This window comes from Nyctibius grandis, chromosome 31 (genome assembly GCF_013368605.1).
Source record: "Nyctibius grandis isolate bNycGra1 chromosome 31, bNycGra1.pri, whole genome shotgun sequence".
Classification (NCBI taxonomy): domain Eukaryota; kingdom Metazoa; phylum Chordata; class Aves; order Nyctibiiformes; family Nyctibiidae; genus Nyctibius; species Nyctibius grandis.
In genome coordinates, this window is record NC_090688.1 from 3909713 (window position 1) to 3933801 (window position 24089).

Here is a 24089-nt window from a genome sequence, read left to right on the forward strand (position 1 = left end):
GGATTTTTTGTATTTTTAAGGATCAACCAGTGGAGTCTTAGGATGAGTCTATTCAGAGGAGTAACTGAGTGCTCTAATAATACACCAGTCCTGAAACATAATATTATATGAGGGTTATATATTAAAATAGCCTATCTAAAGATAGTATATTTAGAAAGAAAACAAGCACAAACATAATTTTTATTTTGGGAAAAAGAAAACAAAAAAACCCCAAACACTCAAGGCTTGATAATCTAACTTGCAATCAAGGAAGAGGTCATCTTTATATGTGCAATACGAAGACCCTATCATAAAGAGCTAGTCACAAAGGAAAATTCATCTGTACTGCAGGAAATCTTGCAAAATGCCTGATCTTTTAATGTACTTGATAGTTGAAATTTTTTTTTTAACTTGTTAGCATGATGCACTTGTCTTGCTGCATAGAAGTGGCTGTTTACATGACATGTTCTCCTCTTTCCTAGCTGAAAATCTCCAGAACCTTATCTTCACTCACTTAGGCAATGGATCCTGTCAGCCTGAAGATGGCTCTGGGTCGGGACTCCCCAGGAGAGCAGAGACCTTTGGAGGATATGACAGTAGTCCCTCAGTTTCCAAGAAAAGTAAGAAAGGGACCGTTCAGCATTCTTCTGAGCTTCTTAGCTCTTTGCTGTGTTCCTCTGTGCAGAGAATGAGATAAGAACAATGAGTTAAGTGAGGCTTTGATATAAGGAAGCTTCACCAGGCTCTAAGAGGATAAGAACAAATTTGTGGTATTAGCATGTTGTATATTTTGCTTCTGATACCAACACTAGAGAGCAGAGTAGGGCTCTCGGTTGGCGTTATGCTAAGGGCATTACCTTAACCCGTACTTTCTAATTACCACGTTTCCACACAGAATTTTAATTGAGTTGGAAAAAAAATAAGCCTAACCTGAAAAGCTAGGAGATTTGAATTCAGCTACCTGCTTTTATTATTGAATCATGAAAACTTTTTTTTCACTTTCTTCTGTATCTGCACAGTCACTAAAGGTTGCTGAATCCTTAGATAATATAAATTGTCCTTTTGGCACAGATGCTTTATCATATAATTAATGAAATAAGTGGAAATACAAGATACTATTTATCTCCATTTTTGCTTCAAAGTCACAATTTTTTTCTGCTTCCTCTGCTACGCAGTGAGTTTTCACAGGCCCTGTGCTGGTGTGAGCTACTCATGCTCCACTCTTCTTTCAGGTGATAGTTTTAGGAAGAACAGTGGTGGTGACCAGAGACAGTGGGACTGGAGAGGCCCTGCAGTAAGTTCAGACGTGCAGCTCCATGACCTCCCTTCTGATGCAGAAGAAGGATCTCAAACCGTATGTTGGGCTTATGCGTGATTTAAATGCATTTCCTCTTGTTCCTCTTCATGATAGTGGTGCAGAACAAGTCTCACAAAGTTAAAAGTTGTAATAGCTGGTAGGGCTAGACTGTAAGAGTTCTGTCTGTCAAATTACTAGACTCTATTAAGGAAGTTTTGTGGGGTGAGTTGATAGCTTAGCACTTGAGAAGCATGATCATTTGGTTTTATATTTGTTCATTTGATGCTGGACCATTAACGCTAGGTTTAATCACCGTGCATCTGTTTCAGCCTGGCCTCTGATTGAAGTATTTTTGATATGTGTCCTTCAGTGTGTGGGAGCAATCTCTGCTCCAGCAGTAAATGCTGTTCCCCTATAAGATGAACCCTTCCAGCTTGTTCTGCCAGCACTACCAATGCCCAACGCATCTCTAGTGCAGGTGTTGTTTTTGTCTTTTTTAGAGTGATGTAACGAGGCTGGATGACAGCAGTGGTTTTCAGCCCACCATAGAGTCTCAGGTATGTTACTTCTGCTGTTAGGAAATCTAATGGGAAATAGCCATATTATAATAATAGCATGCAAAACCAAACCAAACAAAAAAACTCCACCAAAAAACTCAATCATCTTAGTGTCTGTGGAACCACAAGCACATTAACAGCCTGTACTTTATGACTCTAACGCATTATGAATGCAGAGATAAAAGTCCCATGAGAAAACAAAGATGGATTCTGGGTATGTAGACACGCATTTCCAAGAGCTGGCTAACTATTTTTCCTGCATCTTTGGAGGGATTGCGTGGTCTCAGCTCACTCACAAAACTTCCCTCTGAATCTCCCGTGAGTGCTATACCTGTGTAGTGATTCAGTGCTGCAGCATGGGAGGAAATGATCATTAAATAGCTCATGTGAAGAAAACTGATGATGAAGATTGCACCCTGGAATCCCAGTGAGATTTGCTGGGCACTGATTTACATCTGTGCAAGGACTAATACACTGAAATTCATCGTGCCTGCATATTGCTCTAGTGGCTGTTACTGGCTTAGAGTGCTCTTGTAGCCATGCTTCCGTTGTGTGTGGTTTTGTACAGGTACCATTGATTGTATTCACTGTTTAAAAAAAAAAAGTCTAATGCATCAAACCAGAGCTCTGTTCAAGTGTCTAATGTCTTTTTTTCCTCCCTTTGCCTCCCCTCCTCTTCAGCTTGTCCAAAGGATACAAACACTGTTACAGTTGCTCTTCAGTCTTCAGGTAAACCACTATTTACTCTCCAAGAGGTTTGTTAGGCATTAAATGTAATAAAATTTATGCAGGTGTGGAGAGGAGCTACCTTGAAAATATCCCCTAAAGCCAGAGCGAAGTACAGAATTTAAGACCTGAGACTCAAGGAAACAAACATTGTGTCTGGTATTTTGAAGGAAGCGTTAGATCTGTTGTCTTAAGTAATTGCTTCCTTTTTCCTGCTCACTTAAATGCAATTCTTTTGCTACTATGAGGTCCATCTGCTCTCCGTGCTCATTTCTTCTTAAAATTGTTGGTACACACATGTGTGTATGTATTAGTTGTTTTTACTGTAACCTTGTAATCAGCAATATTTTGACTGATTGGATTCAGAGTAATAATTCTAGGTGCAAGAAATGTTAATTTGACCGTACGTAAGCATAACTTATTTGCTTAGCCATCGTTAGTACCATGTCAGTCACGATGGGCTGACCAAGCTGGAAGTTAGATCTGCTCTCAAAGACAAAAGTCCTGGTAGATGCTGTTGTCTTTGATTTAGCTGTGCATGTTTTTGAACCCAGGTGCCTTATGCTGAACTTCTTATTTCCCCTCCAGGCAGTGATATCTCAGCAGGACAGCTACATTGAGATGCAACGAGCCACCATGGTAGACCGGGAGAAGCAATACCGGCTGCAGTCTACACGAGGCAACCTGCTGCTAGAGCAGGAGAAACAGCGGAACTTTGAAAAACAAAGAGAAGAACTGATGAACATACAGAAACTTCAGAGCCAGCTGAAGCTGGAGCAGCAGCGCCTGGAACGGGAAAGGAGTCGGCAGCAGAGGGAATTTGAAAGCACAGAAGCCCGGCTGCAGGAGCGTGAAGAGGAGACTCGGCAGCTGAGAGAGAAGCTGAATCAGGAGAGGGAAGAACTGGAGAGGCAGCGAGAGGCCTATCAGCATGACCTCGAGAGACTGCGGGAAGCTCAGAGAGCAGTCGAGAGAGAGAAAGAGCGTCTGGATCAGCTAAGGAAGCTGAAGAAGCAGAACACGGTGTCAGGCACGTTCTCCCCAGAAATAGGACAGGTGAGGAATTAGTTTTCTTGGAGTTTTATTTCTGTTAACCTGCTTGCCTCTGACCGAAGGTTGCCCTTTTTGCAGCACTAACTAAAAAGCCCTGTACATTTTTTTACTGGGCTCCTTGAACCATCACCTGAAATAGCTGGTGATAGCATAAGAGAGACGAGAGCTTGGCAGTTCCCCAGTGTCTGTGAGATTCCACTCAGACATTTGGTAATGAGAATATTTTTTTAAAAGATAGAAACAGAGAATAAGTTATTTTTGAACATGGCTGACTGGAGATTTTTAAAGTACAGGCCCTGCCCTATTGCAGGCAGGTGATTGCAGAAGGTGTGCTACATTGGTAGCATTTTGTACAGTTGGTTTCTAAAAACATTTCTTATGTTTCAAAATGTGAATTTTGCGGTCTGATTAAATTGGCTCATTTGTTACTGTCTGAAAGTCCTCCTTTCTCTCCATCCCATCATCACCTAGCACAGTCTGCTCTTGCATTCCTTTGCTAGGTGCAATATTAAGCAGTCTGGAGCTGCTGAAGTTCTTTTCAGTGTTCAAGGACTTATAATCTTGCTCTTCCTTCTGTTTGCCAGCATGCTTTCAGGTCTAACCTGTTCTATTTTTCAATAGAAAGTGCTTTATGTTCTCAGGGCTGAGGATGATCTCTCCTCCTTGTACCTGAGAGGGTGAAAAAAGCCGTTTGACTTAGAATGCCTTTTTCCTCCCACAGAACCAGATGCTCAGTCATTCTGTTAGCTTCAATGGAGAAGGGGTGGAACCATCTCTACCCGTCTTGAAAACCTCTGTGAGAGTGAGCGTCTCCGGGATGGATTACCTGGAACGGCCAGACTTGGTGCGTAGGGACAGTACCACCCTGGAGAATCGTCCGGTTCTTGCCCTGAAGAATGAAGTGCCAATACATCTCCTGAGTGCAACTAACCAGATACAGAAACCAGCTGCAGTCCAGCAGCAGATTCCTACTAAGCTGGCCACCTTCACGAAAGGAAGCAAAGAGAAAGGTGGCAAGAACAAAGCATCTCATAGGACAGACAGTTCAGGTACGTGTATTTAAATGCATTTCTGATCTCTGCCAGCATCACAGAGGGACAGAACGCTGTAGTTTAAACCTCTGGCTACCTGTGTGGAACCCAGAAATTAATACACTACGAATTGTTAGGCTGCTCACTTCAGCTAGGCTCCTAAAATCTTTAAGTTGAGTTACATATGTATACTATTTAAATTGGAAATACAGCCCAAAGGGATAATATTGCAAATGGAGTTCTGTAATCCAGCAGGACAGAACGATGGTGAGAGCTTGTAAACCCGGATGTAAAATCTTCTGCCTAACTGGGGCATTAAAGGAAAACAGCAAATGTTTTGCTTGTTCTGCATGAGTGAAATGTGTTGAGGCTGGCTTAACCTTTTCTCACTGTGTGTCCAGAGTTGTAATGACATTGAATGCAATGCCTTTCTTAGCACCAGTCAGTCATTAAATACAGATTTCCAGGCCAGAATTAAGATGCTGTGTGTGTTGTAGAGTTGAAAGCTGCTAATTTTGTCAGAAATAGAAGCAAGTAAAAATACAGTCACCCTGTCACGGTGTAATTTCTGCTGCTAACTGCTAGGTACTAAAGTAGTGATCTTTGCCAATGACAGACACAGTAAAAACCACTTTTTCTCTACTGCTTAAAATAGCCTTACTGCCAGCTGAGGAGAATGGCCTATAATTTTAAGTTACAAAATTATCTTTTTAGCTTTGTATCGGATTCAGACTTGGCAAGCTTACCCATCACTTGGGCCTACACTACTACAGCGGACTCAGGGCCAAAGCTGTCTAGGGAGGGGAGGGGAAAGTCTCTTGCACATTGTAGAAATGTCTGTCTCTGCCGTGCCTAAAGTTTAGTACAATTACAAACTTGCTTATGTTCTTGCACATAAATGAAGCCTGATATCCTCTTACCCTGAATACCAAATGCTGGCAAATGGGAAAATAAAGCTCTAATACCACATCTCCTCAACTTTATTTTTTAATAGCTCTTACATAACGATCTCTGCAGTGGAAATGTACTTAATGGTGGTTTTCTGGAATTTCTATGAAAGGTATAAAACACAAATATATTGGTCTCTATTTTCTCATGAGCATTAGTGGGATGCATGCTTGTTATGCCCATATGTAGTTCTTAGAAGAAAATGGAACAAGACTTTCTGTACCAGCGGCAAAATACTGTGTATTGAAATTGGGTTTTGTGACACGTAAGGAATGTGCACTGAGAGGAGTTCTTTGGATCCGAGTGACCGTTTCATGAATTGCTTTTATTGTTGAAATTAAGAAACTGTCAGGCCCTAACACCAGAATCGATGTACTGTGCTGCTGAGCAGCTGTGAGACAGATGGGGAGCGGAGACAAAAGCTCATCACAGTTCTGCCAAATAGCCATTGCTATTTGAATGCTAAGGACAAAGATTTTTTTTCCTCTGCTACGCTTTATAATACTAGATTTTAAATCTGTGGTTGTCAGGGGCTGCTAGTAACTGAATTAGGAGTCCTCAAGGAGGAGGAGAGAGAAAGTATTCAGGGTCTAAACAGCGTAAGCGAAAATTTAAGTAACTTGCAACAGAAGCACGAGCTCTTTGTGGTATAGCAGCTTCCTTGGATATGCAAAGGTGTCAATACAGTGGGCCCCAGCATGAAATAGTGACATCTGTGAAGTACTGCTAGCCTCAAATACTAATTTGTAAAGTATTTTCTTTAGCATCTGTTGATCAGAAGCAGCTGCTTCCCCCCAGGCTTGTTGGACGAGAGGAGGGTGTCCTGAGGGGCAGGCGATCAGCAAGTCCGGTCCTCCTGAGCAGCCAGACCACTGCATTCCAGCCAGGTACGTCTTGACCAACTTGCACATCCATGGAAATGCATCAGGCTCTCTGTGCAGTGTCATGAATCTGTCGTCTTCCATTCTTTTTCCTATAGAATTGTATGGCCCTACAGATGCTCAGCCAGAAGCACCTTCATCTGCCTCAGCGAACCTATTCAAGCCCAATAACGTTCCCGTTCAGACCCTGGTGACCTCTCAGCCGAGTCTGTTAAATGTGCAAGATGATACCAGCAAAGAAGATGTAATTTTCTTCTAATTGTTTCCATTGAAAGATTCATCTTCTGACATACTGTTTCAAGAACTCAGGCCCCAGTGTTCATCGTGACAGAGACCTGACAAGGATGTCTTTTCATCCCTGCCCCGTTACTACTAGCAAGGACCAGACCAGGATTACTGTTTGACTTTGTTGGCTCCTCTGCCAGCAGCTCAGAATGAGGGCACAGCAGTAACAATTTGCTTTTAAAGTCTCCAAACATGGAAATGTATTGACACATGGCATGGGTATATAAATTCAGAGCATATTAAAATGCTGCTGTTTATTGTAATTTGCTCTCTTCAGAGAATGTACACTCTTTGTGGGCACCATCTTGTAAATTGTTATAGCTGATGTTGAACCGCCCAGATTTTTATGTAAAAAGTTTTAGTAGGAGGCCCCAAAATGGCTGCAAATTTTTAAATCTGTTTTCACGAGTACATGGTCAGTAATGGATTATGCTAATGGTGTGTTGATAACTAGTTGACTAGCAAGCCAGTCTCCTTACAGCCAGGTGTGACAGACATCGTGGTACCCGCTCACGGGAGCCAAACTGGTGTCTCTGTTTCTTTAGTGAATTCAGTGGAGCACACGCTCAGTGGCCAGGTACGGCAGAAGAGAGAAGGTAAGCTTCTTCACAGAGTCTTCAAGGGTCAGGAGCTCCACCTGCTCGTGGATGAGAAGGGTTGGACGTGTGAGAATACACAACGCTAATGAAGAGTTGGACTGAGTGCACGTTTCATTGGCCATCAGCTTGCACTGGGATACCTGTCTCCTGGGAGACACTGCGTAGCTCTCCGTGTTCGTGGGAGCGGTACAGGTGCCCAGGCAAAGCTCAGGAGTTGGTTCGGGATGAACTTAGAGACTTGGGGTTTGTTCTTTGCTGAAGACGTGTAAGAAGCGTTTGAATGCAGTAATTTATTGTCTTGTTTAATCCTAAGTTTTCTGCATCTTTTGTTTGTCTGTTAATTTGTTGGAACTTTACTCCAAGTACCAGAAGATATCAAAGCTGCTGTTACTGCAGAGATTCTCTGCAGCACTCTGTTAGGAATGAAGGGAATAAGAACTGTTTCGTTTTACAATTTAAAAAAAAAAAATTGAAAAAAAGAATACTCTTGGCTAAACCTGTGTTGGTTCAGCTGCTTACAGCTAAACCAGCTTTGATACCTCTTGTTAAATGGGTCAGTTCTTAATCATGGGATGGTGATGACATTAAGTGTTGTGCTCTAAAGGCATTATTTCCCTTTGTAGTAATTTGCACAGTCATTTTGTTGGATTCTATTACTTCACTCTGTATCTCAGTTCTTTATTACACACATCGCTTAAGGATGTGTATTCCAATGTAAGGTGAATGTGACCAGTCAGATACATTGTGCATAGGAGAGATTGTTTAGAGGGTATTATTACAGAATCAAAGAAATCAGTATCTCGGAGCTTAAAAACTTGGGTCAATACCTTTCAGAACATGATTGATAATAGTTTTTTTTCATATCTTTAACTCTGGTTTAAAGCGATTTTTAGTTTTATTTCAGTAGTTACAGTGCAAGAAACGTCATAAATTTTCAGCAGAAAACACAGTTTATTTTCAAGCGGTGATAATTTGGATTATTGTTTTCAGACAAGAAATTGAAAAATCCAAATTTACTGGTCAGTGTAAGAGGGGAAAGATAAGCTACGAAATACTGAATTGGCCTTGGGGAGCAAGCACTCCTTGCTGTAACACTTCTTGGATTTAAGGGTCTTTTTCTTTGCTAGGTGATACTGGTATAAGCCTGAAGCAATGGCACAGAGTTCAATGAGAGGGAACTCCAGACCATCTGGCTTGTTACAGACTGGTGATACTCACCCACCCCCCAACAAGTTACCACTATGAAATTGGATGTGCTTCACTGTAATACCAAAGGACTGCTTGGTAAATCCTCAGCATTGCAGAATTCACGCAGGTCATCGGTGGCTGGATTTGCAGAGAACGGTGTGGGGAACACAGTGATATTTGCATTGTTGTGATATGAAGTTGATGGTGGTTAGAACATAGTTCTACCCTATATTCATTTTTTGCATTCCTAAAAGCTAGGCTGGAATGGAGGGGAGTTCTGAAAATTAACGTAACTTCTGATCAAGCCAGCGTGTGAGCCCCAGCAGCTCTGTAGGACTGATTTTTCAGTCGGCTGATGTGGAGACTCCAGTCATCTCCGATACCCGCGTAACTTCTCCTGCGAACACCCAGTGAAGCAGCAAGAATGCACAGTATGTCCTCTCCTTCGTGCTGTGGTTTGGGCCACTCCTACTGAAAACTCGATGCCCCCATTGCCTTAAATTACCAGGTTTTTAGGAGTTTTAGCCTAAAACTGAGTTGCATCAGTGGAATAAACCACCTCAACCAAAGAGGGATGTCTCTGTCTGGGTATTTGAAAATAATTTTTGGAAACATTTATTTAGTTTAATTTTGTGCCTGTCCTAAAGTATGGGAGAGTGTTCTATGGACTGAAGGGGTTTATTTGGCTACTTTCTTCTTTTTCTGTGCAATGAATGAACTCATATATAGAACAGTGACATCTAGAAAATAAAGGCTGCAGTGAAGTCTCATTTCTTTTAATGTTTTAACTTAAACGTAACTTTTAATACTCGTTGTCAGCAGTGCGCCGAGTAAGTTCTGTCTGGTAGCAAATGGACCCAGGACCATTACGGTCTCGGCTGTTGGTTCAACACCCCAAAAGCTCCTTGGAATGTGGGTCTTCAGTCTGTAACTGAGAAATTACCTTGAAAGTCATTCTCTGTCCTCAACACATGTCTAGCTCCAGCTACCTTTATCAAAGCTGTTTTTACCCTGAGTAGACGCTGCCTCTTCTTTCAGTTGGGTTAAAATCATGTAAGTGCCACACTAGGTATTCACGTGGCCTCCTGTTCAGTACCATACCCAGCGTGGAGAAGGTTCTAGAATTAGCAAATGCTGTGATATCTCATTGCTAGTACCAGAGTATGGTAAAATTGTTTGTAGAAGGCTGAGGGAAGCAAGTGAAAGATTTTCTTTAAATGATTAATGGGTCACTACTTCTGCAAAACAATCTGTGAAACTGTTACCAGATCACTCCAGTTGAGCGAACTAGTTTTGGACTCTTTACTCAAATCTCACTCTTAGAAAAATAACTCTTCTGGGCAAATTAGATTGCAAAATACTGCTGTGTCCTGGGCTAAGTAACCTGCTATTGATTCTGAGTAATATCCTCTCCATTGGACTTTTTGATCACTTCAGATAAAAGTTTCCTTTTAAGTGATATCTGAGGATTAGACAGTTCAAAATCCTGTGCCTCCCAGGTGCCTTTTGGCTCCTTCCTGAGCTGGGGTGTGGAGGAAATGACAGCACGAGCTTTGAACTGCCTCCTCCTTCGCTTCGTGTCACGGCCTTAAAATTATTGTCGTGTTTGTCGTTAATATTATGATGTTGCAACGTAGAGGCTGTTTCTGTGGTTCCGATTTTCAATTTTAACTCTGGTGTAAAGGATATTTCCTCTTTCCCTCCCCATTCGGACTACGGCCACTCTGTATTTCCCACTGAAGATCCCTCCGTGTTCGCTAGCACCGAGCACATCTGCCCTGTGCGCTTTGTAAATGCTTTCCTAGTTTACCTGTGCTGTCTGCGGATCGTAGTTGTGGCGTGTCCCACGAATTGAGATCACTAACCATTTCCCAGTGTGAGGTGGAAGATTTGGGGTTCCTAGAGATGCTTGCTCCTCGAGGTAGTAGCATTCCCGCGAAGGCAGGAGCAATTCTAAATTGTTTGCAGACAGTTTTGTCTTTCTGAGTAATAATCAGGTACATGGAACTTGGTGTTTGCCATTTGCATTTACAATGAAAGTTGAAACTTAACTAGGAAAGGGTTAAAAACATGTATTTTGTTTCACTTCTAACTTTGCAGAATGGGAGCTGAGGCTCCCCGGTGCTGCTCAGTGGAGTCCCTGTGTGTTGTGCCCCTGTGCAAGGGAATTGGGAGCGTTTTGTTGTCTTCCCCAGCACTTCTCACATTGACAAGAAAAAAAATCTTCTTGACGCCAGGTTCCACACGTGCTGTCCTTGCCTGAGCTTCTTGCCGAATAAGTGAAAGCAAAGCCTTTTCCCCTGCTCGCTCTTTCGAGGCCAGACCCAGCATCTTTGTAACCACGGGCGGCTCTTTATCATTTACCATCAGCACGTTACTCAGCAGACACCGTTTGTGTGAGCTCTGGTTCGTACCATTTGTGCCATGTTTATAAATCTGGTTTTTATATTTTTGTACTGAAAGAAATCGGAGCACTTTAGAAAAGTTTGTTTCAAATTCCATTTCTGTTTGGACGTGGAAGGAAATCTCTCATGAAGGTAGATCCTGTTGGCATACCTGCGTGCATCTCACTCAGAGCTGTGAACTCTCTCGATGCTCTTTAGTCTTAGGTCTGGTTTCTAGGCCCGCCTTGCACTGTAAAGATTTAATAAATAATCATGGTCCATGGTTAAATTGACCATTTTGTCGGGGAAGTGTTTGGGTTTGGTTTTTGTTAGGGTGTAAACATTGTAAATATTTCTTTTATTGTTGATACTGCAGTAGCAACATCTTTGTAGTCCTTATTTTATTTGTAAAGTTGTTGGGTAAATGTTAATATTCTGTTGAATTGTGCACTCTTGATTGATTGTAAACTTGATCTTAGCACACCAAATGATGATTTTTACAATGATTGCAATGTTTCTCCACTGAAGGATTTCAGAGCTGCAATAGGACTGAAACCAACCTCTAGCAATAAAAAAAAAGCATTTAAAAACTGACTGCCTTTATGTATATAATAATTATTTATTATTTTCTATTTGAACTGAAGATCAAAGCAGCAGCCGCTCCTCACGTGCTTCTCGTTTTCTACCCTGGACAGAAATAACGTGCCATATGAACGAAACTCTGACGGTTTTCCAGAGGAGAGGACGGAGCATAGGAGGTGTTCAGTGGAGGATACTGGTAGCTGCAGCCCTTGCCAGTGAGGTGAGCACCCGAGGGAAAAATCAGCTGGTCTCCAAATGTCTGAACTCAGCACATGAGTGAGAGAGTGAATTTAACCCAGCTGTGCTTCTATTAGCCCGTAGGTACTTTGCATGGTGCCAGTCTGAGACATGCCTGGCTCTGTCCCAGACAGTATCGGTTCCCATTTGGAACAAGTATAACAAAAATAGAAACTTTCTCCCTAGTGCTTGTGCCCATTTGGCAGCGCTCGCTCCCAGCACCATCCCATAGCCTCTGGCTGGTGGAATGCTTCCCAGCTCCAGAGTCAGCAAGTTGTGTTTCCTGGTGAAATCCCCACGTGTGGCACACCGGCAAGCTCGCCCAAACGTGGTAACCGCATCATCTGGGGAGATCAGAACAGATGCAAAACTGGGGGGGAGAGAGAGAGAGAGAGAGTGGGAGAACTGGGACTCGGATGGGTGCTCCCAAAGGAAGAGGTATGATTGTGATCATCCAAATCCTGTGCTGTAGCCAGCGTTGAGGAAAACCCTCAGCCAGTTCTGGATGTGACCGCACTTCAAGGAAGATGTTGAGGTGTTGGAGTGAGTCCAGAGGAGGGTGACCAAGCTGGTGAAGGGTCTGGAGGGTCTGACCTCCCAGGAATGGCTGAGGGAGCTGGGGGTGTTTAGCCTGGAGAAGAGGAGGCTCAGAGGTGACCTTAGTGCAGTCCACAACTACCTGAAGGGAGGTTGTAGTGGAGTGGGAGTTGGCCTCTTCTCCCAGGCAACCAGCGCTAGGACAAGAGGACACAGCCTCAAGCTTCACCAGGGGAGGTTCAGGTTGGACATTAGGAAGCATTTCTTAGCAAGGGTCATTAGCCATTGGAAGGGGCTGCCCAGGGAGGTGGTGGAGTCACCATCTCTGGAGGGGTTTAAGCAAAGACTGGACGTGGCACTTGGTGCCCTGGTCTAGTTGCCATGGTGGTGTCAGGGCAATGGTTGCACTCGATGATCCCAGAGGGCTCTGCCAACCTGGTTGATTCTGTGCCAGCGGTGCGGGCTGGGAATCGCTTTGCACAGCGACAGGTCTTTGTGTCTATCAAAGCGTCTTTGGAGGACGCGGGTCCTTTGTGTACAGCAGGACACAGTCTGCATTTCCCAGTCTCTGCAGTGCGGTTGACAGCTGGGTTGCGGCACAAACTGGAACTCAACTGGGAAAACACAAGTTTTTCTACTTTTCCAATGTGCGTAAATAATCAAAACCTTCCAGGCACACCAGTGTTTAAAACATGACTTGGTCTTTATGGGAAGTAACAGACTGATGTGTTAGCGAATGACATTTGAAAGTTTGTGTGTGTGTGTATAAGCTTTTGCTTCCATTTCCTTTTAGAGAAAATTTCTTCCATCTGCTGCTGCCCCGTTCCGCTCCCGAGGAGCTGAGCGGCCGCTGCCTCGATGCGCTGCCACATCTCGCTGTCCTTGTTGCTGGAGCAAGGCGAGTGACTTCAAAATGCAGCTTCAGCAGCGAGAAATGGAATCAAAGCGATTTCGCGGGGCACAGCTGAAAGGGACGGTCTAAGGTAGAAGTTACGAGGAGCTGCTTCCAGAGCAGTGGGTTTGGGGTTTATTTTCTAATTGCACTGTCCTCTCCTGCAGCCATAATCGTGTTGGAGCAGTAGGAATTGTTTCTAGAGAGACAGAAGAGCCTGGTTCAGGGAGACCCAGGGTTAACGTGGCCGAGAGGGATCCCTGCAGCACCGATTCCCGCTGGGAACTGCCCGGCTGCAGCAGCCCACAGCTCCGTAGGGGCAAGTTTAAATCTCGGGTGGAATTTGCATCTGTTAGAAGTTTTGGTGCTTCTGGTGTTCAAAGGAGCGTGGGTGTTGCTGTGCTACGCTTCAGTTCTCGCCGCAACAGCGGGGCAGACATTCCTTTGGCGATCGCAACCACCTTGACTGACAGCAGCCTTGATAACGCTGTCGCTCGGCCCCGAGACGCGCTCCCCGGTTTTCACAAGGAGGGTGTGATTTCAGGACGGTGGCGGTGCCTTCAGAGCTCTCAACTTGCTCATACCAGTACTCCAGCAGCTCCGCCCTGCCTTGTCTCTCTTTCAAATCTGCAGCTAATTAACCCGAAACCCAAACCACATTCTTTCTATTCGGATGAATCATTCCGAGGCCATGGGCAATGACCGGCTTTATGCTAAACCTTCCTCTTTCATGTGGGTGAGACAGGGCTGATGGTTCCCATACGTGCATCTGAGATGCGTCGGCAAACCAGATGCTTGAGGACAAACATGCACCAAGGAGATTGGCTCCGGAGTGTGCTCCGGCAGTGGGAATGTGCTGCTTTCTGCCTTTCCCTTTCCTCACCCCTGTGACTCAAATCCGGTTTAATTTCTCATCCCAGCGATTAGGCCAGCCCAAGGCTCAAGAGACGAGGGATGTGGGGCCTGTCCTTGTGTGGTGCCTACATTGTTTGCTGCTTCTGGGCCCAGGGGGGCTGGCAGAGGATAAAAGCCAAACCCTTTTGGGGCTGGCAGCGCTGGCGTGTGCGACGCGTGGTCCCTGGCTCTGGGACGGCGTCGCGGGGATCGCTTTGTTACAGGGCTACAAGTCCAGGAGTGTGGAAAATCCTCGTTGCACAGCACAATGTAGATGTGTCTCTCCCACGTCAGAGCGGCGTTGGTGCCTTTTCACTGTACGGGGCAGAGCGTGGTGCTAGACCTGACGCCATCCCAGGTGACTGCATGGGATGTGCAGATTTTCAGGGGATTTCAGACAGGTGGATGTGTAATGTCCTTTTTCCCTTCTAGAACATTTGAAGTCACGGACAGACTCACCCTGTGTGTAGCACAGTGCTTTTTTCCCTGGGCTGCCATGGATTGTCCTTGTAACAGCAGCGTGTGTCACCAGGATCTCACCACCCTCACAGGAAAGAATTTCTTCCTCATATCTCATCTCAATCTTCCCTCTTTCAGTTTAAAACCATTCCCCCTTGTCCTGTCACTACTTGCCCTTGTAAAAAGCCCCTCTCCTGCTTTCCTGTAGCCCCTTCAGGTGCTGGAAGGTCTCCCCGGAGCCTTCTCTCCTCCAGGCTGAAGAACCCCAACTCTCTCAGCTGTCTCCATAGCAGAGGCTTAGGTTGTTTTGGCTTCGAGCCTAGCGATGCCCATATCTGTTGCCTCTTCCAGGTGTGATTGTGGGCTGGGGTCTGGCTCCCACAGCCACGAAGCGGGGTTCTGGGCTAGGAGGAGAGGCCTGGGTTTGAGCTGTGTTGAGATTTGAAATTAATTCTATTAATTCAGAAGGATTTCTCTCCCAGGAACCAAATTCACCTGCAGCCCAGTTGGCCTCAACCTCCTGGCCCCAGCACTGAAGTAGTGATTGGATCGATGCATGGAAATGTCAAACTGGGAAAACAGGTCTGCTGGGAGGCCGTCAGGCATGCAAAAGGTGTCTGGTTTTCCCCAGGAGTGCTGGGAGCTGGTTGCAGGCAGGAGGAGGTGGAGGTGTAGGGACAGCGTGGGGCTTTGTGCCAGGTGATGGGGGATGAAGGCAGTGAAAGGCAGCTCCGGCTGTTGGCAGCAGCAGGGAAGCCACCGCGGAGCAGCCAGGCCCAGGTGTGCTCGAAGTGCCGGTTTTCCCTGCGAGGCTGTTAGCTGTAAGGATAGTTTGAAACGAGGAAACAGTTCCCAGACGCTTGCAAAGGCTTCAGCAGCGGGGCCGCTCGCTCCCCGAGCTGAAAATGCCGTGAGCGTGGCTCGGATACCAGCCCAGCGCCAGGGAGGCAGACAGAGCCCAGTGCTGCCAGCAGCGACTTTGTCCCGGTGCGAAAGCCGGCGGTGGCTGGGAGCCAACGGGTATTGCTTGGCAGCGTAAACAAAACAGCTGCTGCTCAAATGGCTGCGAATGAAACCTCCGCTCCTCCGACTCGCTGAGCAAAGCCGGACTTTGTCCGACCCTCAGGAACTGCCAGAGATGTAATAAAGGTGCAGCAGCTCCGGAACGGGCATGGAGATGCTTCCTACTGGCTCCCAGCCCCAGCCCTGTCCTGCACTGGGGCTGTGAGCTTCTTGCCTGCCCACGCTTGGATGTGCGAGGCACGGCCAGGCTGGGAGCTGCCCCACGCTCCAGCTGCTGGACGGTTGGACTCCACGATCTTAAAGGTCTTTTCCAACCTAAATGCTCCCATGCTGCTGCCTGCGGTGCTGCAGGCTGGGTTTGCAGGGCTCAGCAAGCAATGGCGAGGCGGCACAGCGAGGGGACACCAAAACCAGCCCAGCCTGGGGGCTGAAAATGGTAGAGACATCAGAGAACAGGGTGGAAATGAAGTCAGTTTATCTGCTTCAGCCACCAGCAGCAGGGCAGCTTGCTTCCTCCCAGTCGTGCCAGTTCTTGCCCATACTAGCAGCTAGGAAGGGTTGTGACATTGATTTATTTAACTCTGAAATTGAATAATGGATCACACCCAAACCATGCTTCTGTGGTGAGACGGTTGCACCTTCGTGCCCGTTTCCTCTGACCAGGCTGATTCCTGGCTCAGTCCTCCCACCCTTCACAGAGCTTTTCCTTCCCACCCACTGCCCCCAGCGTCACCTGCAGCAGGGTCCAGAGCGTGCAGCCCTCGGGGAGAGAAGCGGCAGCGCTTTCCTCCCTTCTTTTTGGCAGTGAGGAAACCCAGCTCCGTGGAGGATGACCAGGTAAGGGCAGAAAATAGCTTCATCTTTGGAGTTTTAAACAGATTTGTGTGTCCCTCAAAGCTAGAAGGCAGTACGAGACCTGAGCTTTCCTGTGTTACAAAGACAGGAAGATCTGAGCCCTCGATGGCTGCAGATTTGGACTCAAGCAGGGAAAACTTGCAGCTTAAGCATACAGAGCAGGCAAGGGACACGATGGGATTTTATTCAGATTTATTGAAGCAGCTCCAGGCTGAGTAACAAACACACATAAATGCTGTGTATATATATATATATATATATATATAAAAAAATGTACAGAACCAGCCCGTGGGCAAAGTACTGTCACGTGTTAAGACATTTCAGGCAACTGCCTCTGGTGCTGCCTGCGTTCCACGTCACAGCAGCGCAGTCCAGAGCCTGCTGCCACTTACTCAGGAGCTCCCTTTGCCCTTACTAGTACATATCACTTAAAACAAAATATTCAATATGAAAGACATAAAAATATTCCTCTGGTTCCTGCTCTGAGATCACACGAGTTAGGAGAAAACTTGGAAACCTTTTGCCATCTCAAGGGGCAGCACAAGCTGCCAGTCCATGGAGGTCCCTCCGTGCTTGTCCCCTCCCTGGTGTGAACAGGTAAATCCCTGGGGGGGGATTCACAGAAGCGGTTCGAAGCCAAAGCTGCGTTGCCCCGAGCGAGGGCTGGCACCCAGGACAGGTCACAGATCACTCGGCGTGAGGAGCACTCCCACTGCCACCCTGGAGCCTCGGTGAAGTGGGACATGGGCAAAATCAGGTGTGAAGCCTGTAGTGCAGAAAGTAGCGTGAGACTAGTGTGCACCAAACCCGAGAGCACTCCCCAGGCCTCGAAACCTCCACCGCGGCTATCGCGTGCCGGCTGCTTATTTCTCTTTACATCCAGGAATTTTCTATAGGTATCGCAGGATATTTTATTACATTGAACAGGTTCATTTGGGTAGTAGACCTCTCGCAAGGGGAAAAGAACAAGAAACCTGCAGGTAGCTGTGATTCACTGGTCCCTTTTCTGCCCAGAGCCTTTAGAAAGGTTTAACTCCAGTTGCAAATTTTTAAGAAGTTAATCGCTGTGTAGCAGGAAAGAAACGGCATGAAAGGGCCACCAGAGAATAATTAGAAGTGGAGAAACCCTGTGTTTATATGTAGACAGGGCTTGTCTTACAAATGCAATTACCAACCGTTCTGGGACTAAATCCCAGCTATAATCTTGTTCTGGCACCAGCTCCCAGCCCTCACGTCCCACAAGACATTTGGGTGCCACTAACAGATTAACCGTGGCACCGGGAGGAGGAGGAGGCTGCGCTAAAAGCAGCAGCCAGTCCCCCCCCGGCACCGCGCCGTCTGTCCCAGCTCCTGCAGCCAGCCCAACGATCGGCTCGAGGAGCTTTGGGTACCAGGGACGACACCCAATCCTCCTCGCCGAGAGCATTCCCCAAAATCTTTGCAAGACGCAGTGGAAGGGCTGGGATGCCAGGTTAAGCGTCTTGTTATTTATACTAATCTTCTCCTCGCAGCATTTCAGCACCTAAAGAGACGTTTCTCTGTCTTGCAGGGTTTTAGAGCTCAAACTACCAGCCTGGAAGCACGTTTTCTGGAGCTTGATGTTCACACCAGGCTGGGCTCTAGGACAACTCCAGTCCGGATTCGTCTGCCCCTCAGGGTTTAACCCTGGTGCAGCGCAAAGTTATACAGAGGAGCTCTGGGTTGATCCACAACTATTTACCTCCCCGGTTCTTCGCCCGAGCGTGGCTCAGGCAGACAGGTACTTCCAGGTGCTGACGAAGGCGGTGGGGATGAGGGAGTAAGGCACCGTCGTGACGCTGCTCCACGTGTCAGACGACGGGTCGTAACAGTCCAGCGTTTTGCAGCGCTGAGCCCCGCAGTAGCCCCCCACCACGTACAGTCTGTTCCCCGACGTAACAGCGCGGCAGCTGATGCGCTTAGCGGTGACGTCCCCGAATTTGGACCACTGGGAGGTGTCGCTGTGAAAGCGGTAAGCGGAGCTGGCGGAGAACTCCGTGTCCCCGCCGATGACGATGATGTGGCTGCCCACCACGGCGGCGGCCGTGTACCGCCAAGGCTGGGGGCAGCTGGCGGGCACCGTCCAGCGATTCTGGCAGGGATCGAAGCACTGCACCTTGGGCAGCTTCTCCTGGTTGGCACTGGTGCCACCGAACACAAACAGCTTCATCTTGGCACCCACCACGGCGGCGTTGCTGACACCTTCTCGGAGAGGGGCCACCAAGGACCATTTGTCCAGCTGCGGGTCGTAGTGTTCGACTTGCTTGAGAGAGACGGAGGGAGAGGCCGGGAAGGCACCGCTCACGGCGGTGTGACCCCCCACCACGTACAGACAGTGGTCCAGCTCAGCAGAGCCGTGGCCAAACCGCGCCACCAGCATGGGAGCAGCTTTCGCCCACTCGTCGTGGAGGGTGTCGTACACCCAGACGTCTTTGGAAGCGCCGTTCTCGGAGCCTTTGCCGCCGGTGATGTACACTTTGCACCCGATGGCGCAGGCGCTGCACTCTTTACGAGGGCTTGGGATGTCGGCACGAGGAATGATCTCTCTGGTTTTATGATCCAGCATATAAATCTTGTCGCACATGAAGGTCTGGCCCCCGAGCAGCAGCAGGGCCTGGCTGACCTTGCGGGGTCGGGCACAGCACCCTGTCACCAGGCCGTCGTTTTGCAGGATCTTCATTTTGCATCGTACGGCGTCGGCCACGATCTCCTCCCCCAGCTTGTGGCTGGTCACCAACTTCTCGCAGGCCACTTGCTTCCGCAGGTAGGACTCGGGCAGAAGGGCCAGGCGGACGGAGCGCAGCAGCTCTGGCAGAACTTCGTGGCGTCGGGGCAAATCGTACCGGATCCAACCTATAACAGCTTCGTAGACCAGCGTCTCATCCTCTACCTCCAGCTCTTCGCTCTCCACCAGCTCCAGCAGCTTGTCTTTGGGCAGGCGGAGGAAGTCTTCGGTCTTGCAGAGCGAGGTGAAGTTGGCCAACGCCATCCTCCACGACAGCTCCAGCAGCCGCTCGCAGCAGTGGGCATCGGACAGCAGCAACATGTTCAAGCAATTCCCAGGGTAGAGATTCTTCTCCAGAAAGTCAGCCGAAGCATCTCGAATGTCCTGAAACTGCAACATGTCCCCAGCCTCCAGCAAGGACTCCGCGTTCTCCTCGTTAATCAGCACCCGGGCCGAGTACGCGTAGTCCAGCAGCAGCTCCAGCACCTCGGGGTGGAGGGAATCGTGGAAGTTGACTTCGGCGTCTCTGCTCTCCTTCAGGCCCCCGCTGAACATGGCATCGAAGTAGCGGCTGCAGGAGGCCAGGACGGCGCGGTGGCAGTGGAAGGCCCGGTTCCCCGCCCGCAGCACCACGTCGGTGAAGAGGTGCCGCTTGCGGAGCAGGTTGAGGTGGGTGAGGAGGCTGTCGGCGTGGCCCGGTTTGTGGAAGAGGTGGATGTTCATGGAGCCGGAGCTCGAGCGGGATTTCCGGTTCTCGTGGCTGCTCACGGACATGGTGGGGAGGCTGCTCTGCAAGGGAACACTGCACGGTCAGCACGGGAACCGCGGCAGCGCGGTGAGTCGGGACCGGGACCGGCGGGGGGGGTGAAGCTGGGGCCGCACCGGAAGGCTGCGGCGGGACCACGGCGCCCGGCCGCTAAGGGGAGCCCGAAGGGGGGGGGTCCCGCCGCGGCGGGGCTCGCCCAGCGCACACCGAAGCGGGGCACCGGGCGGTCCCGGATCAAACGCCGGTGCAGGGCACGGCTCCGCCGGTTCCCGCGTAGTACCGGGGGGGACGATGCGCGCTCCCAGTGCTGCCCGCGCCCGCCCAGCCCGCCCGGGGGTCCCTCACCTCGCCGGGGCTCGCTCCGGGGCCGCCGCACTCGCCGCTCGCCGCTCCCCGCCGCCGCCGCGTGGCCGCCCCGCCGCTGGCCCCGCCCCCGGCACGGCGGAACAGCCAATCAGCGCCCGCGGCGCCCGCCGCTCGCTCTTTGTGAATGGGAGCCGAGGCCGCGCGTGCGCATGCGCCGTCCCTTAACCCCTTCCTGCCCGGGGGCAGCGTGGCCTTGTCCCCCCCCCCCAGCCCGTCCCCCGCCTCGCAGCGCTGCTCCCCCCGAGCAGGAGCAGCTCTCCCGGGGCAGCGGTACCGCTCCCTCCCGCGGCAAGGCCTCGGCAGCGGTTAGGAGGCGCAAAGGGGACGGTGCGGCAGCTGTGACGCCCATAAAAGCCGGCTGCAGGTTGGGTGATGGCGTCGTTGTGCCATAAAGGGGCCATAAAAGCAGGAGCCGGGGTTCAGAGCTGGAATCAGCAGCTCCTCTGCTCATCGGCCTTTAGATCTCGGCTTGCTGACAAAGGGAGGTCACGGCCGGAACAAACCGTCCCTGCTCAGCAAATGTTTTCCTGCGTGGGGCAGAGCTGGGCTGATGGCTGCAGCAAAGAGGGGGAAAAAGGGCAGGTTTGGGGAGGATGGGGTCTGCCCGCACAAGGGCTGGGCTGAAAAAGAGCGAGTGCTGCCCTGGACAGCAGGCAGCAGCCCCCATGGGTGCTTAAATACAACGTGACATTGGGGACCAAAAGCACTTACAGAAAATGTGTATTTCAGGAATTCAGAATGACCAGATTTTGCTGTTTCTTTGCACCTTTCGGTTTGTCCTGCACTTCACCGGCTGCAATTTGAAATTGCTCAGTGAGGAAGCGGGTGAAGCAAAAGCACTTAGACCAGTTTACTGCGTCCTTTTTCTAAACCACGCTGTTAATTCTAGCACAGAGTTTTACTAATTTGGCACCGGAGGCGCATGTGATTGGGGTTTTTTAATCGCTATCGCTACGCCTTGTCCCACGCTAAGTGGGAGAGCGTGTTCTGAAGGAAGGGGTTAACGAGGTTAAGAATACAAAGAGAATCTGATTTCTGATTTAAAAAAACACTAAATTGCAGCAGGAGCCACCACAGATGGTGACAGGACTGCGCAGCAGCTCTCCCTAAGCGGCAGGACCCGGGTGCTCCGCCTGTTTGGGCACAAGACCTGTGGCATAAGCAGAGAAAAAACAAGTCTCTTCCAGATAACGCTTGCCCGCACTCCAGATTGTACCAAAACCTGTAAATCTGACACCAAATTCTAAGCCAGGCGTCCTCTGTGGCAGAGCTGGCACTTCACAGGGTGAAGGTCCTGATAAACAGCAAGGACAGGGCGGAGGATAATGAGTATCAAGACCTCGCTCTGCTCTTTGAACGCAGGCAGGAGACAGTTTCCTGTGTCTGTGCCTAAAACAGCAACAAAAAAAAGAGGTCAGACCTCCTGGAAAAGCGATCTGTGCCGTCCTGCCCTGCGGGGAGCACGAGCGCCGCGCAGACTAAGCAGAACTGTTTTCAGATGCAGTTCCATGCCGGTTAGTCAGGTGCTCTGAATTATTTTGGGAGAAGGAAGGCGGGTGACAGATGGGGAGCTGCAGCCAACGCAGCGCAAACGTTTTCTGTCGCCTCGGCACTCTGCGGAGCTTTCTAGAACCAGATAAAGAACATTCACCCAGTTATCGGGAGGAATAATCACTCAAGGCCACCTTTGAAGCATTCGTCTCGTTTATTACTGGCACCGCCTAGAAATATAACTGTAAAACTCATCTTGGCATTGGTTCGATTGGTCCTTTGAAGGGCAATTAATAAATTTACTGCTTTTTTTTAAAAAAAAAACAAAGAGGTCCGTTGGCTGCTGCCAGAGCCCGGTGGAAGAGCTCCACCCGGTGGCACTCCGTACAGGCACAGCGGGAGGCTCAGCGCTGCTCCCGGTTTAACCAGCAACGCTCAACTTCCAGTATTTCTCCTTAAATGAGTAACAGGGAGCAGGAGAAGCTCCACAAGGCACCTCTAAAGAAACAAAACCATCACAAACAACATAACCATTCCCTCCTGTTTGTGCTCTGGGGATCAACTGAGCTCAAACACCAAAATATCTAACAGAGAAACTTCCACGGTACCGGTCACTTCCCTGGTTCAGATGAGGCACCAAGCGCTGAGCCTGGAGCTCAGCATACAGGATCCGTCCCTCAGAAGTTTTGCGTGACAGAACCGTGGCCGTTTCTCCGCCTAACGCTGACTTTGTGCTCTTTTAAGTGACAGCGAAGACTGAAGAGTTACGTTTGTCTTTTGGGATGCAGGAAGGAAGGATGGAAGTGACTTTTTTCCCCTCTATTTTACCCATCCTACGAGATTTCTTGATTTGCAGAGGATTCGCCTGAAAGATTTCTCTGACGAAGAGTGATAAAAATGGTTAACTGCGAACAATCCTCTCTGTAGCAGACATCTTGACTCTGTAGTCAATTACAGTCCCAATTACAGGATGCGTGGAATTACAATCATCGACACCCAGGAAAGTTAAAATACACCCTGCCTCACCAAAGGCATTTTTACCATGTAAAAATAGGACTCCTGAAGCTTAATTATGGTTTATACAGCTTCGGAATTTCCTCCTCCAGATGCTTGGTAGATACCAATTAGGGAAGATATGGTCCCCAGGAGACCTACTAACCACGGAGGAAAGCGTCCGGCCCAAAGAAATCCCGGAGGCAGCCAGTGGATTGCGTTGGAGAGATCTGCCGCGTCTGTGAGGATGCTCAAAACTTCAGCCTTCACTTGGGCTTTCGTTTCCTTTTGACTCCGAGGTGAAGACGTCCTGTTGGATGCAAGCGTAATACGATTGATAGCCCATAACGTAATAATAATTAGCGATAGCTCGCAAATGAGAGCATATATATTTGGGTTGAATTAGCTGTGTAGCCAAGGAGAGGAATCGTACCACTTGCATACCTCAGCTTTCTTCTTAACTGGAACAAGACTCTCAGAGATCTGAAGAGAAGAGAACAGAGTTATTTCTCCTATAGCATCGAGGGGGAGGTTTTTCACTACCATTAACTGTATCCGTGAGGAAGAGCACCCTTCTGCAGCCGAGAGGGTCCTTCATTTTCGCCTGATTACAGGGAGCGCGGTTCATTCCCTGTCCGTCTCCTCCCCACCCCAACCAGCCTCACCGCAGGATGCCCAGGAGCAGGGAGAAGGCCCAGAGCGCCGTGCTCAGGGTCCACCACTTCTGAGAGCCGACACGGATGATGCCGGCGTCAGCCGCCCACGCGATGTGCTCGCAGGGGTAGTAGAGCTGGTTGGCCAGGTTGGAGAGCACCGACAGCCCCCGCACCAGGCCGTCCTCGTCCTGCGGGCAGCACGGGGGACACGGCTTGGCACCTGCGGCCTGGCTGGGGAGGCTGCCGGTGCACCCTGGGCCCCCCCGCGCTCACCTTGGGGCCCAGCCCGTAGCCGCAGCTGTAGCTGAGCATGGCGAAGTCGTCGAAGAGGCGCAGGGCCGTGCGGCAGGCGCTCAGCTGGGCCGACACGGCCAGGAGGCTCCCGGGCAGCCCAGACGGTGGGGCCTGTGGCCCGGCCAGCGCCCCGCCCGCCAGCTGGCAGCCATAGCACAGCGCGCGGACCTGCGGAGGCACAGCCCGGTGAGGGCCCGGCCGCAGCGGCAGGACAAGGCCCCGCCGGGCCGCTCCCGTCACTCACCACCCGGTCGCGGCCGCGGTAGGTCTCGAGCACCGCGACCAGGCCGCGGAGCGCGCCCGCCGCCATGGCAACGCTTCCGGGGTGTGACGTCAGCGCGCAGGGCGGGGCTCGGCGGGAAGGGGGTGGAGC

The 24089-nt window shown here is 49.3% G+C and overlaps 3 protein-coding genes across 6 annotated transcripts in view; 1 reads left to right on the forward strand and 2 right to left on the reverse strand.

Annotated features, from left to right (window-relative positions):
• The window catches only part of ARHGEF18 (Rho/Rac guanine nucleotide exchange factor 18), a 47726-nt gene extending 36241 nt beyond the window's left edge, over positions 1-11485 (forward strand). For 2 of the 3 annotated variants that reach the window (XM_068420956.1, XM_068420957.1), the window contains 8 exons: positions 462-599; positions 1212-1333; positions 1777-1833; positions 2515-2562; positions 3148-3615; positions 4334-4661; positions 6356-6478; positions 6571-11485. In XM_068420956.1, the coding sequence (XP_068277057.1) occupies positions 462-599; positions 1212-1333; positions 1777-1833; positions 2515-2562; positions 3148-3615; positions 4334-4661; positions 6356-6478; positions 6571-6731 (1445 nt within the window). In that variant the 3' untranslated portion in view covers positions 6732-11485. The remainder of the gene's footprint in view (positions 1-461; positions 600-1211; positions 1334-1776; positions 1834-2514; positions 2563-3147; positions 3616-4333; positions 4662-6355; positions 6479-6570) is intronic. The other variant, XM_068420958.1, reaches the window with a different exon arrangement.
• A 5210-nt stretch (positions 11486-16695) lies between these two features.
• On the reverse strand, positions 16696-20325 carry LOC137674868 (ectoderm-neural cortex protein 1-like). 2 transcript variants are annotated; one of them, XM_068420645.1, is made up of 3 exons: positions 20262-20325; positions 18128-19939; positions 16696-17173 (listed from the first exon to the last, which is right to left on the reverse strand). In XM_068420645.1, exon 2 carries the CDS (start codon positions 19922-19924, stop codon positions 18155-18157), a length of 1770 nt encoding a protein of 589 aa, XP_068276746.1. In that variant the 5' UTR covers positions 19925-19939; positions 20262-20325; the 3' UTR covers positions 16696-17173; positions 18128-18154. The 2 variants fall into 2 exon arrangements, with proteins under 2 accessions (XP_068276746.1, XP_068276745.1); XM_068420644.1 differs by having other exon boundaries at positions 16696-19939.
• A 1666-nt stretch (positions 20326-21991) lies between these two features.
• On the reverse strand, positions 21992-24026 carry PEX11G (peroxisomal biogenesis factor 11 gamma). The gene is made up of 5 exons (XM_068420722.1): positions 23961-24026; positions 23696-23884; positions 23432-23610; positions 23211-23249; positions 21992-23076 (listed from the first exon to the last, which is right to left on the reverse strand). The coding sequence occupies exons 1-5, from the start codon at positions 24024-24026 to the stop codon at positions 22851-22853; spliced, it is 699 nt and encodes a 232-aa protein (XP_068276823.1). The 3' UTR covers positions 21992-22850.
• Between the last annotated feature and the right edge of the window lie 63 nt (positions 24027-24089).

Bases quoted from the DNA above. Each gene is read 5' to 3' on its own strand.
- PEX11G (XM_068420722.1), bottom strand. From the start codon at position 24,026: ATGGCGGCGGGCGCGCTCCGCGGCCTGGTCGCGGTGCTCGAGACCTAC. The intron at 23,250-23,431 runs GTGAGGCTGGTT...TCTTCTCTTCAG, and splicing joins CTGCTCCTGGGCATCCTGCG to ATCTCTGAGAGTCTTGTTCC. The intron at 23,077-23,210 runs GTATGCAAGTGG...TGCATCCAACAG, and splicing joins CAGTTAAGAAGAAAGCTGAG to GACGTCTTCACCTCGGAGTC.
- LOC137674868 (XM_068420645.1), bottom strand. From the start codon at position 19,924: ATGTCCGTGAGCAGCCACGAGAACCGGAAATCCCGCTCGAGCTCCGGC.